General features: G+C 36.9%; 1 protein-coding gene across 2 annotated transcripts in view; it reads right to left on the reverse strand.

Annotated features, from left to right (window-relative positions):
* Positions 1–13,965: 13,965 nt before the first annotated feature.
* Positions 13,966–15,355, reverse strand: part of UBN2 (ubinuclein 2) — a 66,888-nt gene continuing 65,498 nt past the window's right edge. For both annotated transcript variants that reach the window (XM_030853960.2, XM_030853957.2), the window contains exon 17: positions 13,966–14,399. In XM_030853960.2, the coding sequence (XP_030709820.1) occupies positions 14,350–14,399 (50 nt within the window). In that variant the 3' untranslated portion in view covers positions 13,966–14,349. The remainder of the gene's footprint in view (positions 14,400–15,355) is intronic.

The raw sequence follows: 15,355 nt of genomic DNA on the forward strand, positions 1-15,355 counted from the left end.
CATGGACCAATATAAGTGAGAAAAGTAGAAAACAGCACAATTTATAGCACAGGACCATTTATATAAATTAAAATTGCATACACACAAAATAACACTACAAGTTATAGAAGAAAGCATGCATAACAAGGGGCACATATTAAAAGAGTAAGGGTGGGTACCTTTGGGACAGAGGGAATGGGGACTAAGGAAGGAAGGAGAAACGTAATTTATAATAAAATGAGGGAATGAGATCTTGTATTAAGTGATGAAAACCATGTGCTATGGATTGAGGCACATGATTAGTGCATTGCTTTGCATTTGAGGTACAATAAAGCAGAAATAAACTATATACAACACATACTAACATACAGTTTGGAAATGCAGCAGCCAATTGGCTATGAAGGGAGAGGCAGTAGTTGTCAGAGGGCTACCTGTGAAACCTGACACTTCGAATGCCAGGGCAGAGACAGATGGCTGGCTCTTGGTGACACTGAATCAGTCGATAAAGCTTTACCTAAACTAGGTTTACCTCTAGACGGCTCACTTACATGAATCGAAAGATTCCCTTAACTGTTTTGTTTAACAGACTTCATTTTTAGAGCAGTCTCCCTTTACTTTTTATGCCAGGGGTTTGACACCTGCAATGAAAGAATTTTAACTAATACTTATCCACTCCTGTACTTTTAAATATATATATATGTGTATATTTCTTAAGATTTTTTGAAAACACTGGTTTCACTTCTATATTTGGGGAAATTAGGAGAGCAAGAGGAAGCATGAATTTAAGAAGAAAAAGGCAGAAAAGAGACAGAATAATAGTAGCCACCATTCATTAGCTCTTCTTATGTGCTAGGCACTATGCTAGGTGCTTTCTATATCTTGTCTCTAATTCAACAACAAACCCCACCACTGGAAATTATCCCTGCAGAAATGAGGAAACAGGCTGAAAGGAGATCCACATCTTGTCTAAAGTGCCACAGCTTCATAATAGGGACCTGAGAACCCAAGTCTGTTTAATGTCAGCCTATTCTGCATGCCGTGTCACCCTACTAGAAAAACGATAGTGGGAAATAGTGAAAGGTCGACACAGGGACACAGAAGAGGTAACTATACACAGAGACAGAGAAAACAAGCCATGTCAAGGCACATACTGATGAGGAAGAGCAATCTTACTAGATGACACCTGCATCAGAGGGGCTGTCACTGTCCTTTGAAAAGCTCACGATCCCACCTGCAAGCTAACGCAACCCTTCGTGCACCTAGAAGCAGTTCTTTTACTTCCAATTTTCAAAACTGTTTTAGAAAAGATTTCTTTTCTCAAGTATTCCTCAAAGCTTTACATAGATATGAAGCGATGCCACAGACTCCAGACACGAACTTTCAGATCTGGAATGTTAGTCACTATCATCCATCACAAAACGAACTTTTGACTGTTGGTTTGACATGCGTACACAGACCGCAAATACCTACAGGATATCACAATGTGACCTGTGAGAGTTACCTAACTGCCCATTAACGGATACAATAAATTATGGTACTATAACTATGGAATACTACGAGCTGTCAAAAAGTACAAGACAGACCTCTATGTACTGTGTGGAATAATCTCCAAGATAATAGAGAAAAAAATGCTAGGTATGGTAGAGCAGATACGTACGCTAAATTTATGGCAAAAGGTCAGATGCATATTTATACTTTTAACTGGAGAAATTGGTAGCAGTGGTTGGTCTGAGGGAGGAAAATGGGGCCATGGGTAGGAAAGATGCTTTGCGTTCACTGTATAATCATGTATTTGGTACTTTTTTTCTTGTTAACTAAGTGCAAGCATAATCTTCCAGAAAAATCTTTACTTTAAATCAAGCAGTTCAGGTGTCTTCTTCTAAGCCAGATCCAATTCTGGGATCTAGCAGGGTCTGAGTGGAAGAAATAAATTATTTCCTTTTCCCTCTCCCAGTGATGAGACAGCAAGAGGCTCCTTCCCATTTCTCTCCCCTTTTCCTCAACTAAGTCCACCTACTATTTCTTAAAAAAAAAAACCCAAACCAAAAAGCTTGCTAATGTTATCCATGTTCATTGAAAATACATTTAAGTAAAATGATAAAGATAAAAGCATTCATTTCACCAATCTTTATATTTTGGTGTGTATGTCCCTCCATATATTTTTTTCTGTGCCTATCTATGTGTATTAACACTTATAACTGCTCTTTTATTTAATACATGGACATCTTAATCATTTCTTCTGTTAAAACAATTTTGTTTAGTAGTAGTATTTTTATTTGCTTAACCAATCCCCTCTAGCACGTTAGATTGGTTCAAACTTTTACTGTTATGAGCAACACAGATGAACACACTCGTACAGAAACCTCTGTACAAGGCCATTTTCCCCTTAGAATAAATTTGCAGAAGCAAAGTAGCTCCATCACCAATTTGTTAACTTCCGCCTTCGAGCTCCATCTACAGTTGTCGATTTTCGTAACTAGCCACACTCTTTTCTGTGCCAAAGCTAAGGTCTGAGACGGTTTCTTGACTACACAGACAAGTGTAAAACGTACTTCCTGCTTTGGAGTTTTCTATACTCCTTTGAACCAGCCCCCCTTCTGGACACCTGTCCTTCATTCAACTCTAGAGAACTGGCTGCATTTCTCTACCTGCTTACTTCTCGGCTCTCTAAACTGACTTGGTTATTCTGAAATCCTTAACTCCTTGGGCCATGTTTTTTCTTCTTAAAAACTTTAAAAATATATATACTATATAATAAATAATAAAACAGAACTAGTATGAATGATAATAAAAGCTAACATTTACCTAGTACTTACTATGTGTCATTGGGCTAAGTGCTTCACATGCCTTATATAATTTAATGTTAATTGAAGTTACATGAAAAAAAGTATTTCATGGTCAAATAAGCCTCAGGAAATTATGGGTTTAAAAAATCTGGTTTAACAATGGCACCTTTAATATGTTAACACACATTTACAAGATGGTGACAACATAGTTAAGTGTAGTCTTACTATTTAACTACAGATTTCTTGTTACTCTCAAGAACACACTTGCAAAACTGTCCTTATATGTTACTGGTTTTTCATAAAAGCACTTACAGCCTACCCTCCTCCCTGCACAAGGACCATGCCTTTTAAATTCTTCATCCTGATGACAATGCACTGAAAATACACTTAAGTACCACCACTCTTGTATTTGGGGGCTTATGTTATTTTCTGTATCTTCTATGCACATATACACTTACAAATGACAAAACCGTTCAATTTCTCTGACAAGTTGCTTTCTGTCTTTTCATCCTTTTCCCACACTCTACCTGGATTTCTAAGGTTGAATTTTAAATTTTTTCTCTTAACAATATTTTTCCTAAAGAAGTCCTCCACGAGACTAAAAGATGCTCACCTATGCAACTAATTCCTGTATCTACAACTGCAAGCCTTGATCCTGGAGGCACACTCACACACACACACACCATATAACCTGAAGGAAGAACCTGGTAAGCCTGCATTCCAGACTCCCACAGTCTGGCTTCTCCTACTCACCCCTGTGTCTACCTCATACCAGCCTGGCCTCCTTCCTGTTTGTTCCTGACTCCGCTCAGGATGCTCCCTTTTCCTCCTTCCCAGCCAAATCCCACTTATTCTTGGAGGCCCAGTTCAAATGCCATCAACTTGACAATTCTCCCCAGATCTTTCCAATCCAATCTCTCCCCTGCTCTGAACTCAAATGTCAGATGGCCATGGACCACACCTTTGTGATAAATTTTGATCTGTTGTCTTTTAACTTCTCATGTGATTGCAAACTGTAAATATATGGAGGGTGGGGACTATGCCCTTACTTCTGTATCCCACAGCACCGCGCACAGTGTGAAACAGGCAAGAGATACTCAACCACCACTGAAAGAATGAGATATTAAAATCCAAGTTAGTCCAATGATACAACAGACACAAGAATAATATGTACATTCCTCTTTATTTAATACAACAAACACATAACACATACAAAAAGAAAAAACACTCATGTAAAAGGCCCTGTCACAAAGGATAGACAGGAAAACATCTACACTGAATCAAATAAGGCTCCTGCTTTAAAACAGGGGTTTGCTTAGCTACACCTGGAATATGAGCAAGGCTGTTACGAAAAAAAAAAAAAAGAAATCCCTGCACTGAAAGAGTATATCAATGGGGTCAATTTACTAAATTCACAGATCCACATTTAGGAATGTTCAAGTCCTCTCACATGTCCAAAATTCATCAGGATTTTATGAAATGTGATTTTTTTTTGGTTAAAAAAATTTACCTTTCTTTCTTCTTAGAAAATAGTGACAAGAGCTCTTTAAAAACTACAGACCAGCAAACCACCCAAAGTTTGGAAAGATTTACCACTGAAGTTCAAAAAGTGTGTAGAACTGAGAATTCAAAGGCAAGATGGCAGTGGGAAGAAGAATTTAACTTAGTCATTTCCTGGTCAATCACTAGGAAATGCAATGGAAACAGCTAGGCTCAGTGCAGGGTTCAGTAGCAGCAGTTTGTCCATATTCCTGCTCTCATTAGAGCCGGAAATTAAACAAGCACCAGTTCATCTCAAAAGAGCCTTATACAAACACACACACATACATACCCACACCCGTCCACATGTCGTCACCACCCCATTGTATTTAAATTTATTATTATTTTTTTTACTAAAATAATACAAAAAAGGGAGACAGGTATATTTACAAAAATCCATGGCTGGTACAGTACATAATTTTTAAGACACACTAAATGCTACAATCTTTCAGGTCCTGAGATTATTACAAATATCAACTCAAAGCTGTGTTCAGGTCCAGTTTTAAAGGAGGAAAAAAAATCCCAAAATATTAAGTCACACACTTATTTAAAATACAGTATATCCCTTCAAGTTAGCAAAAACACACCTCCCTATAAACAAATGCAGTACAGTAACCAGGGCCTTTCACCCGGAGGAGCAACAATTATGTAGGCTCCTTCCTTCAAGACTCGTTGTAAAACATATTGGCATCTATATCAAGTGTGGAGGCGGCTAAAGTAAGAACATGATGTGTAACTGGAGGGAAGCTCCTCTACAGAGTGAACATTCACTGTATAAATAAGTCCTGTTTTTCCTTCTGTTACCAAACAAAAGTCTTTCCTTTATGAAAATTCATACCGCAAGGGTTGGAAATATGTGCTTAACCCAGACTAAAAATCAGAATCCTTATTTCCAATCATTTATAGTAAATAGGCCTGCAGTCCCACAATAAGTTTTACAACTGCAAATAAATTTTCTTGCTTGTAATAAAAGAGAAAACACTCATCACTTGGTTACCGTGGTAGATAACTTTGATTAACACATTATTTGGGGCACAAAATTTTCACCAGCCAGAGATTTCCTTTCCTTTTCTTTTAAGCTTTACAATGTTTAGCGAGCAACAAACAAGGGCAAGCTCCAGATTTACATTCTCTTCTTAAGAACAATTAGATATTTTTGATACATTCTATAATATAGTTTTTCAATGACAGCCAACAAAAGAACAGTACAAAGCTTGAATCCTTTCTCTGGAGGCTGGCCAGGAAATTACGTATAGGTTGGAAACCTACCTCTACTGGTGAAGGGGCCCCTTGCTTATCTGAAGGTCTCAGAAGTATATGTAATTAATTATGTAACATAGCCAGGATTTTAAAAGTTGGCCAAACTTGGTCAACTTTCCGACTACCTATATAAAACAGTAATACATTTATCAACTGAGAATAACTTCTCTTTTAATGCCTCTGGCCAAAATTGGGGTAATTCTTGGTAATTTCACAGGTACAGGAAAGAAAACCCAATATGCGGGCACAGGGCAGACTACCCCTGCAAACAGAATAGAGAACCAAAAAAAGGAGGGAAGTTTATGGCCGCAAGGACAGAAAATATAATATAGCTGAGATGTGACAAATAAAGGGCAGGTTGTCACATAGAAAAACATGCCACTTGGCTGGTCTTGGTTACTGCTGACTCCTAAAATGTGCTTAGAGGGTAGATGGAGCTGTTAACTTCAAAAACAGAAGTATCTCCAAGTTATCTTAGGTAATAATCATCTTGTTTGTATTTCAATTAGGTTTCCATTAGTGCTTTATTACAAAATATTTTAAAACTAGATTAAAATAGAATTATATTATTATTGGCAAATGGGAGTAAATAACGTATAGAGAGTTTTCTGAGGAACGTAAAATTGGTACTAAGGATTCATATGGCCTCTCTGACTCAGACCTCTGCAAAGTAGGTTTATTCCTGGGGAAGTAATGAAAATAAGCAAGGCAGAGTATTATGTGAAATAAGAGGCCTAAAAAAGGTCTGTGTCTCTTCTGAATAATCTTGAAAAGTATTGAGGAAGCCATGCAATGTAGCTGCTACTACATTATATAGTAGAGAAATCTATTTTTAACGCAAAGAAGAGAAAAGTAATTCAGGTCACCAGTGATGACTCTAAGTTCTGGACATATATAGACCCCTTTGATTTTACTACTGAGATTTTTAAAAGTATTCTTGACCTGTTTGGGTAACAGTTCGGAAAAGTGTCCAAAATTTAAGTACTAACCCGATCTAAAATGTACATATGTAAGAAAGGCTGGAAAAAAGAAGTATTACAGTATGAGGAAATTAAACAAAGATCACAAATAGTTACTTTCAAGCAAACGGTACTTTGGGAGTATCTGAGAAAAATGTAATTTAATACTAAGTTATTCAAAAGCAGTCTGATTAAAATCCTACCAGTCCCTGTCTGAGTCTGTGCTGGGATGTAAACCGTCTCCTAGAAATGCCTATAGTCTTTACTTTTGAATTCAGTGGGAACACAGCATAGATGGCCAACGTGAGTGAGAAAAGGAGGTGAAAGACAGTTTAACCTTTCCTCCCCTGACTCTTAGCAACTTATATTCTAGTGTAGCAATTGGTTGATGGAATGGTTAACTGAAGAGCTCAGACTAGAGGAAAGAAGAATGAAGACTAAAGAAAATGAAGAAAGAATAAGAATTTGACATTAATATTCAAAGCTTTTTAATTATAGTCTGACCATCTGTTTAGCTCCACAAACCTGAACACTGTGCCACAGAATCTAAAACTTTCTCAGAATTGAACACTGGGATGGTTTTATCTTAACCCAAAGACATTCCATGATTCTAACTACAGTTTGCACCAGTATCTGTACTTAGTTTTTGAATATAAAGTTCACATTTTAGGATAGATGAACACACAAAATATCTCTATTTTTATGTTTCCATTAATTTTCCCTAGAGGAACAAACACACATTCAACAAAACCCTTATGCCTTATTTCTTTGGGTAGAAGTCTTAATTAACATCTGTTATTTAAAGAATGGAGAAAAGAAAAAGTGTGGAAAATTTGTGTGTTTATCTGCATAGTTGATATTTAGAGGCTACTAACTAAGGCTTTATCTGGAAAAAGCAACAAAAAAACCAAAAAGTGACTTTTAAGGAAAAACATCCTATCACTAGAGATTAAATGGGCCTCGGCCAGTTCTGGGAATTAACCCAGAGGCTTTGTCTGCTTGGGCCTGGCGCTTTCTGCTGACTCACTTACACTGGATAATTTGTTCCTCATCCCCCTACATTCTCTTTCCTGACCCTGAATACGTGCTACAATTTAAATCTACACACACCCCCTAACAAATGTTGCTAAGCAATTAGCTCCGAGAGGCGGCATCCATTTTTTCCTGTTGTTGTTTCCAATGATAAAAGGAAAATTCTATGTATTACTGCTTAATATACCCAGTGGAGGGTAGGATAAGATGACCTTCCTTTCCTCTTTGGAGTTGAGCAAAACATGTTTCCTTCTACCCCCGCCCTCCCCGCCCCCTCCCCAGCTATAGGAAAAGAATCCTGCCTCCCCCCTCTCCCATTTTCCTACCACCTGAGCAGTTGATGGCTCCAACTCTTTCACGGTTGAAGAAGCATAAATTACAAAGGTAGACTGGCTAAAAGTACACCCAGCTGACTGTATGTAGTGCTTGCCCCTTCAGTGCAAAGCTGGATAAACCTACAGTTACAGCAAGAGTACACAATCTCGATTTACAAGAAGGAGGAGACTCCCATTCATTCTTAGAAAGTTAAAAGTTTAGCTATCCATCACTAAACAAGGAATATAAGGAAATCAGACTGAGAATATGGCAAAGTGAGGCAGATAAAATGTTTGGGATCATTAATCAACTCCAATAACCAATCGTCCAAGCTTTAGCTAGCTTCAGCTCCACAACCTTGGCAAAGATCACACGTGTAATAATACCATAAATGGCTAAAAAAAATCTACTTATAATTAAGAAACTTAGTGTTATTTACCCCCTCCCCACTTATTAACCTGAAACTAAGCATTTTATCCAACCACAAATATAATATGTTTAAATAACAAATATGTATCTAAATTAGAATTCCAGTGATTTTTTTTAAACTTAAAAATCATATGGTACTTTTTTATACCCATCATAGGGAAACATTTTTTAGCCTCTGCAGGAAAATGATAATACTTTTTTAATTATATAGGACATTTTAGAAAAACTCAAAATATTTTTGAAAAAGTCTCTGATATCCCTGGGAGGTAGGTGAATATTATTATACCCAATTTTCTAATGGGTAATCTGAGGCACAAAGGTTAAATGATATTCCCCCTAAACACAGTAATTCAAGAGTAACATGACTGAACTGAGGCCACCTGATAACAGTCTTGCTATCAGGTAACACCACCAGGAGCCTCTGCTTTCTCCTTTTTGGCCACCAGTCTCCTCAGTTAAAATGTAGTTAAAAGGGGGCATTTATTAGATATATCTGTACTGGGCTTTGAGGATTGGTTCAATTTAGTCTCCCTTAACATGTCACATCTGTTTTCAACAAGAAACTGATGAATATTAGCTATCGAATATTATGTTATTTTGCTCAAGGGAGAAACATAAATGACCATTAAATCGTATTAAGCCAAATGTAATTATTTGGCAAATAAGAAAACTGAAGCTCTCTCAAGAATGCCATGGGTTATATGAGTGTTTTTCCTCAGAATCTGAAGTCTTTCTACTTCTAAGTTTATTAACCTTTTGACAGATATGCAGCTATATGAATTCTTCAAAAATTATTTCCCAGAAGAATACATGATGCATTTTTAATATTGACAAAGTTGCTAATTTCCTTCAAAACTCAGAAACAATACCATGGTTCTAACTCTAGCTCTCCCATGTCTTTAGTCTTGCCTGCCGTTGTGTACCTTATCAACTTGACCCAGAAAGACTCTAAGATTCTTGTTATTCCAATGCTTTCTCTAGTATTATGCACGCCAAGTTTGAAGGGCACAGAGTAGTGGATTACATCCAGGAATAGTCAATGAGTCCACTAAATTTATTTTACTTGTAACAACTGACTTATTTTATTTAGATCTATATCTATGTATCTATATCTATATATATATCTATATATCTATATCTATATATATAGTTATAGTTGTTGTTGCTGTTGACTTCTACAAACAGATATTCAAAGGGGGAAAATAGTATCTTGTGAAAAGACAATTTCCCAATCTATCCATTTGAATTGACTAAAAGCAATGGAATAAACAAGGCAGTTTTGCAAGCATTAATAGGGGAGTGCTTAGAAAGGATGCAATGGTACAGCAGCTACTAGTTTTGTATATATATTACATATGTATACATATATATACAGATATATATATATGTATGCATGTATGTATGTATCTTACACATATATCCATATTCATATAAGGAAAAGGAAGAATATTACAGCATGACATGATCTTGGCAAGTTTTGAGATTCTTCCTCCTGAATCCCCTGACGTATTAGCCTGTACTTTAGGATATCTGAGAACAGTTTCAAAAGAAGGGAAAAAAGAAAGAAAAAAAAGGCACTTAACAAAGACAAAGGCCTGAACTGAGTATGTTTTAGAGGAGTAATATAAGCCATTTTACCAGAGCTAAGAAACGATCTACAGAGTTAAACCCTTCCCCTTAAATTTTATAAAATAAAATTGTTTAACATGTTTGTAATCAGTCATTTACCTACTACTGCATTTTTCTTCCACATCATTATTACAAAAACAAAAGCCCCCTAAAAGCAAAAACAAACAAAAAACCAATCATACATGCACAATAGAAAGTAAAAGTGCCCTTTTGAGAACATAAGGTCAGCAGAAACTACAGTGCTGAAGCATGGGGCAAGTTCTCAATTTTGGCCTGATTACAGATTTCTCTCACTCTTCTAATTTAAAACAAGACAAAACAAACATCAACGAACAAAAAAAGCAAACAAAAATTCAAAACCTAAATGATGATAAAAAGAATACAGGGACCAGTGTGCTTTTATGGTACACTCCTAAAATAAAGTATCCTAATTCTATACATGGGTCAAATTATATGACAAAACCTCCTAAAAGTAAAGAACTGTAAATTAGATTAAAGTTGACCATTACAGGCAAAGTTCATTTTACAAATGTAGCAGCAAATCTGATAGATAACTGGAGTGCTAAGAGATGATCCCAAGGGACACAGCGTTCTCATAATCAATGGCAGTTTGAATAACAGTAGAATTCCATTTCAGAAAATGTCTTGAACCAAGTAGAGGTGGAAAGGGGTGTGGTAGAGGGCAACGAGAGGAGAAAGATTAGAGGTGTCTGCCCTTTCCAAACCTGGGTAGTAAACAATTTAGATCTGCTTTGGGAAAAAAAAAATCCTGGGTTAAAAATCTTTTCAGATAAGTTGTTTTCAAACAGGTGTCAAACCCACAGCATTCAAACATGTGTGTGCCCGGTTCTTCCTCCTACCTGGGTGATATGATAAACTCTATTCAGCTTCTCTGATATTAAAAAATGTAATTTGGGCTAACAGCATCCATCAAAGGGGTGGTAGGCATAAAAGAATGTACTAACACAATCCTCTGATTCCCTCAATATCAAGATTTTGTGACTTCAGATTAACCTCACTTCTTTCCCCAAAACTTAATTTCTTCAGGCTGCTTTAAAATCATGATTTCTTTTACCCACTGATCTCAGAAGCATATGAGAAAGAATTATAATCGACTTATAACTAAATTATTGCTTACATCTATTGTGGAGGCTCTGAATGAGCTTGACACTTTGCTCTCAGTCTCCAACGGAGGCTCAGCACTGCTATCTCTGGAGACAACTCTGCTGACCATTCATTATTGCTCGTGAATACTGAGGATTAACTTGTATGTACAGTAACAGCTTATACATCAGTGAAGGCAATTTAAAATACAAGACAGTTGAAAACAGCTTACTTTTCCTGAATCAAGAAATCCCGCTGAAATGGGACATAATTGTGTGCTGATTACTTTTACATCGGGGTGTTGCTAATGCTCTTCAGAAATACACATTGCTCTATATCCTTTCCAAATTACTCATCATTTTAAAAAATAACATAATTTGACTTTCAAGTGCAAAAATAGAATATGAGTCACAAGCCTCTGTGCTAAAAAATAACCGATTTGTATGTATGATTTTAGTAAGACAAACTGTAAAAATAGGTGACTGTACAGTATGGACACCATTTTCAATGTTATGGCCTAGAAAAGAAAGAGGTATTTACATGTAGTAACTCTTTGATCATACTTTTTAAGAAATATAAGGAAGTTGGTTTCACTTGTACAACAGAAAAGGGTAGTCTTGATTGGAGTGGATTAAGGTAGTGAAAATGTGGTGCAGTGACGCAGAATCAAGACCGAAGAGAAAAGAACAGAATCTCCACGTATGAGAACTCCACAGAGCCAAGGGCCTTCAGTTATTTTTACCGGTTAGTTATAAACGATACTGGGGAAGAACTGATAATCCTGTTCTTCTCTAATGAGGACAGAGTCATCAGGGATCTTCACATGGCGTGATTCAGTTCATGGATTTAAGAAATTAAAGTTACTCCTTAACCGAAAGTCCCAATGAACTTACGTATAGATAAATATATGTGTACAGATATACACATGCAGATGAATACATGCACAGCTGTCCTCAGGAAGAGAGATTAGTGTGCATTCTGACTTCTCTCCTGGTACGGGAAGTAAAACAAAGGCAGCTTCCCAAAGGAAAGTTCCAATAGAATAGCAAGACTTCTTTTTTCTAAATTAAATAAAAGCAAGAGGTATGCTACACTGGAGGAACAACTCAAGAATTGGATACGTTTCCCTAGTTAAAAAACCAAACAAACTTTAATCAAACATACTCAATTCAAGTCAAACCTATCTGCACCATCCCAATATCCTTCCAAAATATCCACCAGGGTTGATACAACATTCTTATTTGCTTTACCGGTAAACTAAATTCTTAGAGGCAAGTAATTATATCAATGATTCCTTTGAAATAATCCTTTCCTCTTACTGTAACAAGTTCTTAGAACTAAAGTTTTCAGTTATTAACTTTTTTTTTTTTTTTGCTATAGCCAAGCCAATGTGACTCTGAAGTCAAAATATAGGCTTACAGATCTAAAGAGATCTGTGCTAATTTATTCACAGTCCTAAAGCTATTTGGAACTTCTGCTCATGAAAGTAAAAAAAGGGCCTGGTTAATACCCTTATCTGAGTAAATGTAACACGATGATTTGTAATGAAAACATATGCAAGGAATCTTGCTACTACCAATCTGATGCTGGTTTTTTTAGGTTAGTCTGTTATTGTTAATGGATCAAGCTTACACTATTCTTGAGTACAGTCTGAAAACATTCAGAAGCCTAAATAGGAAGAAAACAGAGAGACTAGAACAATGATGAGGTGAAAAAAACCCAAACAAAATGTATCCAAACATAACCATAAATTTCTCCCTTGGGGCTTCCCTCGTGGTGCAGTGGTTGAGAGTCTGCCTGCCGATGCAGGGGACACGGGTTCGTGCCCCGGTCCGGGAGGGTCCCACATGCCGCGGAGCGGCTGGGCCCGTGAGCCATGGCCGTTGAGCCTCCGCGTCAGGAGCCTGTGCTCCGCAACGGGAGGGGCCACAACAGTGAGAGGCCCACATACCGCAAAAAAAAAAAAAAAAAAAAAATCTCCCTTAACGTCCTTTGTTGAATATGCTATTTGCATGAGGAAGCTGTAATAACGGAGTCTTATTATATGCAGGTTTACTCACATATCAATACTCTGAGTAAATATTAGTAAAGCTTTAAAATCCCAAATGCTCCAAATCAATTTCACTACACTGGATATAGGGAGTAAAAATACACTATGATTGTTATAAAAATAATCCCCTGTACACATAATGATCCTAATTTAATTCTTCCCTTTAAAATACCATCTTCAAAATTCAAAAAAAAATACATATATGCCATTTGAATGACCAATGAAGAAGCATTGTAATGCACACTTATACCTGTTTATATCAATAGTTAATAATCACCTGAAATACCACTAGCTAAAAGAACAGAAGACGTTGTGAACCTGAGGTGATGTTGGGGGAAATTTAAAGTTCATACTGGCAGGCCTGCAAAGGCTAAGTGGACCAAAGCCACAGCCCTATATCAAAGATCCCCATTTCTCAAGAGGAAAATGTGAACACAGTCACGTTTTAACATCAAGAATGGAAATAAGAATTAACCAGTCAATACCAGATGCACAAATCACCTGAAGAAGAGAGTTAAGTACCTGCTTCTGAATGGAAGATGTAATTGACCCTTTTACAAAAAGGGAACATCTAAGTTTTGTCTGTTAAGAGCAACGGGCTCAATTTTTTGACTTAAAAATGTAATATATATCACTGTGCTAAAATGACTTTCCTGAAGCATCTTTAGTCCACTGACTTACATAGGAGTTGCTACACACTGGAGTAGATTCAAGTTTGTTCAGGATTGTTGAGGGTACGTGATTTATACTCAGCTACTGTCTGTATCAGACACAGGGTCATTAACTGTTTTTGTGGCAAATTTGCTGCACAGTCCACCCAGACATGATCATTACTCCTGACAAACTGGCCTAATTTCAGATATATTGTCTTTTATTATGCAATTATGTCTACACGTGTTCAGATCCAACCCCCAGGATGGATGGAGTTTACCCAAATCCTCAATTTCCTTCTTCCTCCCCCGGGAAAAATCAAATTTGTATTTCTGTGGGTTTGACAACTGAGTCTCTTTCAAGTCAGTTAATATGGTAACTTTGTCTTTCTTTAGAAGAGACCAAAGGTCACTAACTTTGCACGAAAGCATTTCTTCCTCCTGCACCTGGCTTTACTCAAGTAATGTTTTCTTTTCTTTTTCCTCCTCACCACAGTGCTTGGGACGAGAGAATGTAAACATCGACAGAACAGCAGCCCTATGACCACATGAGTACTTTTCCATCAGGTAGATTCCATCAGCCAGCCAAGTGTGTCATCTCCTTTGCTTGCTGGAAGTCACTGAGATTTCCGTGGTAATTTAGTGTCCCCTTTACTTTGGCCTCCATCTGAGAAAAGAGATGTTTAATTGGTATGGGTCGGCATGTAATAAAAAATAAAAACAAAGCCAAAAGAACAATTAACTTTTAATTTTCACGTGGATGATGACATTGCTAAAAAGATAACCTTTAGTACCTTACGTGTTATATAGCAGTATAGAGGTTGAGAACATAAAGGAGATAAAAACTCAACACGAATGATCCTCTTATCTCAAATGACTGGTTTAATTGGTTTTCAGTGTCCTACAAATACTATTTCAACAAGTATTTATTATCTCCCTCACTGTCAATTGTGTCAAATGCTGTGAGGATTATAAAGAAACATAAAAGACATAATCCCTCTCCTTCAAGGGACCTAACACATTTTTTGATTCCTTTAGAAGACAAGGTCAATTTCATTTTCTTGCAAGTGAGATTAAATTTCCTGCCATGACACAGCATTTAATAACTCTCAATTATTTATGTAAATGACTGGACCACACTGGTAGTGAAAACTCCAGCTGAGTCTTTGTTTTAGTCCTAACCTGGCAAAAGTTGTAAAAGGCAGGAAAGTTTGCTACTGGGAACAATGGTTTCTTAGTTTTACATATGGCTATGTAACTTTTACTGGGAAAATGCTGATCACTCAAGTTAAACTGGACATGAGTAGGGCCCAGTGACCTCTAGAGACAACAGAATATAGAGAAAATCTCTAATAGATCATTCATTGCCTTAGCAAGGAAAATTAAGCCCCCACCAGGCCTGAGAGAAAAAGAGGGAGGCACAAAGGGCAGAAATACACAGGTGTAAAGGAACAAATTACTGCATTCAGTAACAATCCTAAGGCTGGAGGAGACCACAAAAGTCACAATGCTAAGTCCACTCGCGTGAAACCTAAATCACTCGGGTGAAACATAAGCGAAACAAAAAAACTGCCTCCACTGAAGAAAAGATGTATCAATGAAACAAGACAATTATTTCGAAAG

Source organism: Globicephala melas, chromosome 9 (genome assembly GCF_963455315.2).
Source record: "Globicephala melas chromosome 9, mGloMel1.2, whole genome shotgun sequence".
Lineage (NCBI taxonomy): Eukaryota > Metazoa > Chordata > Mammalia > Artiodactyla > Delphinidae > Globicephala > Globicephala melas.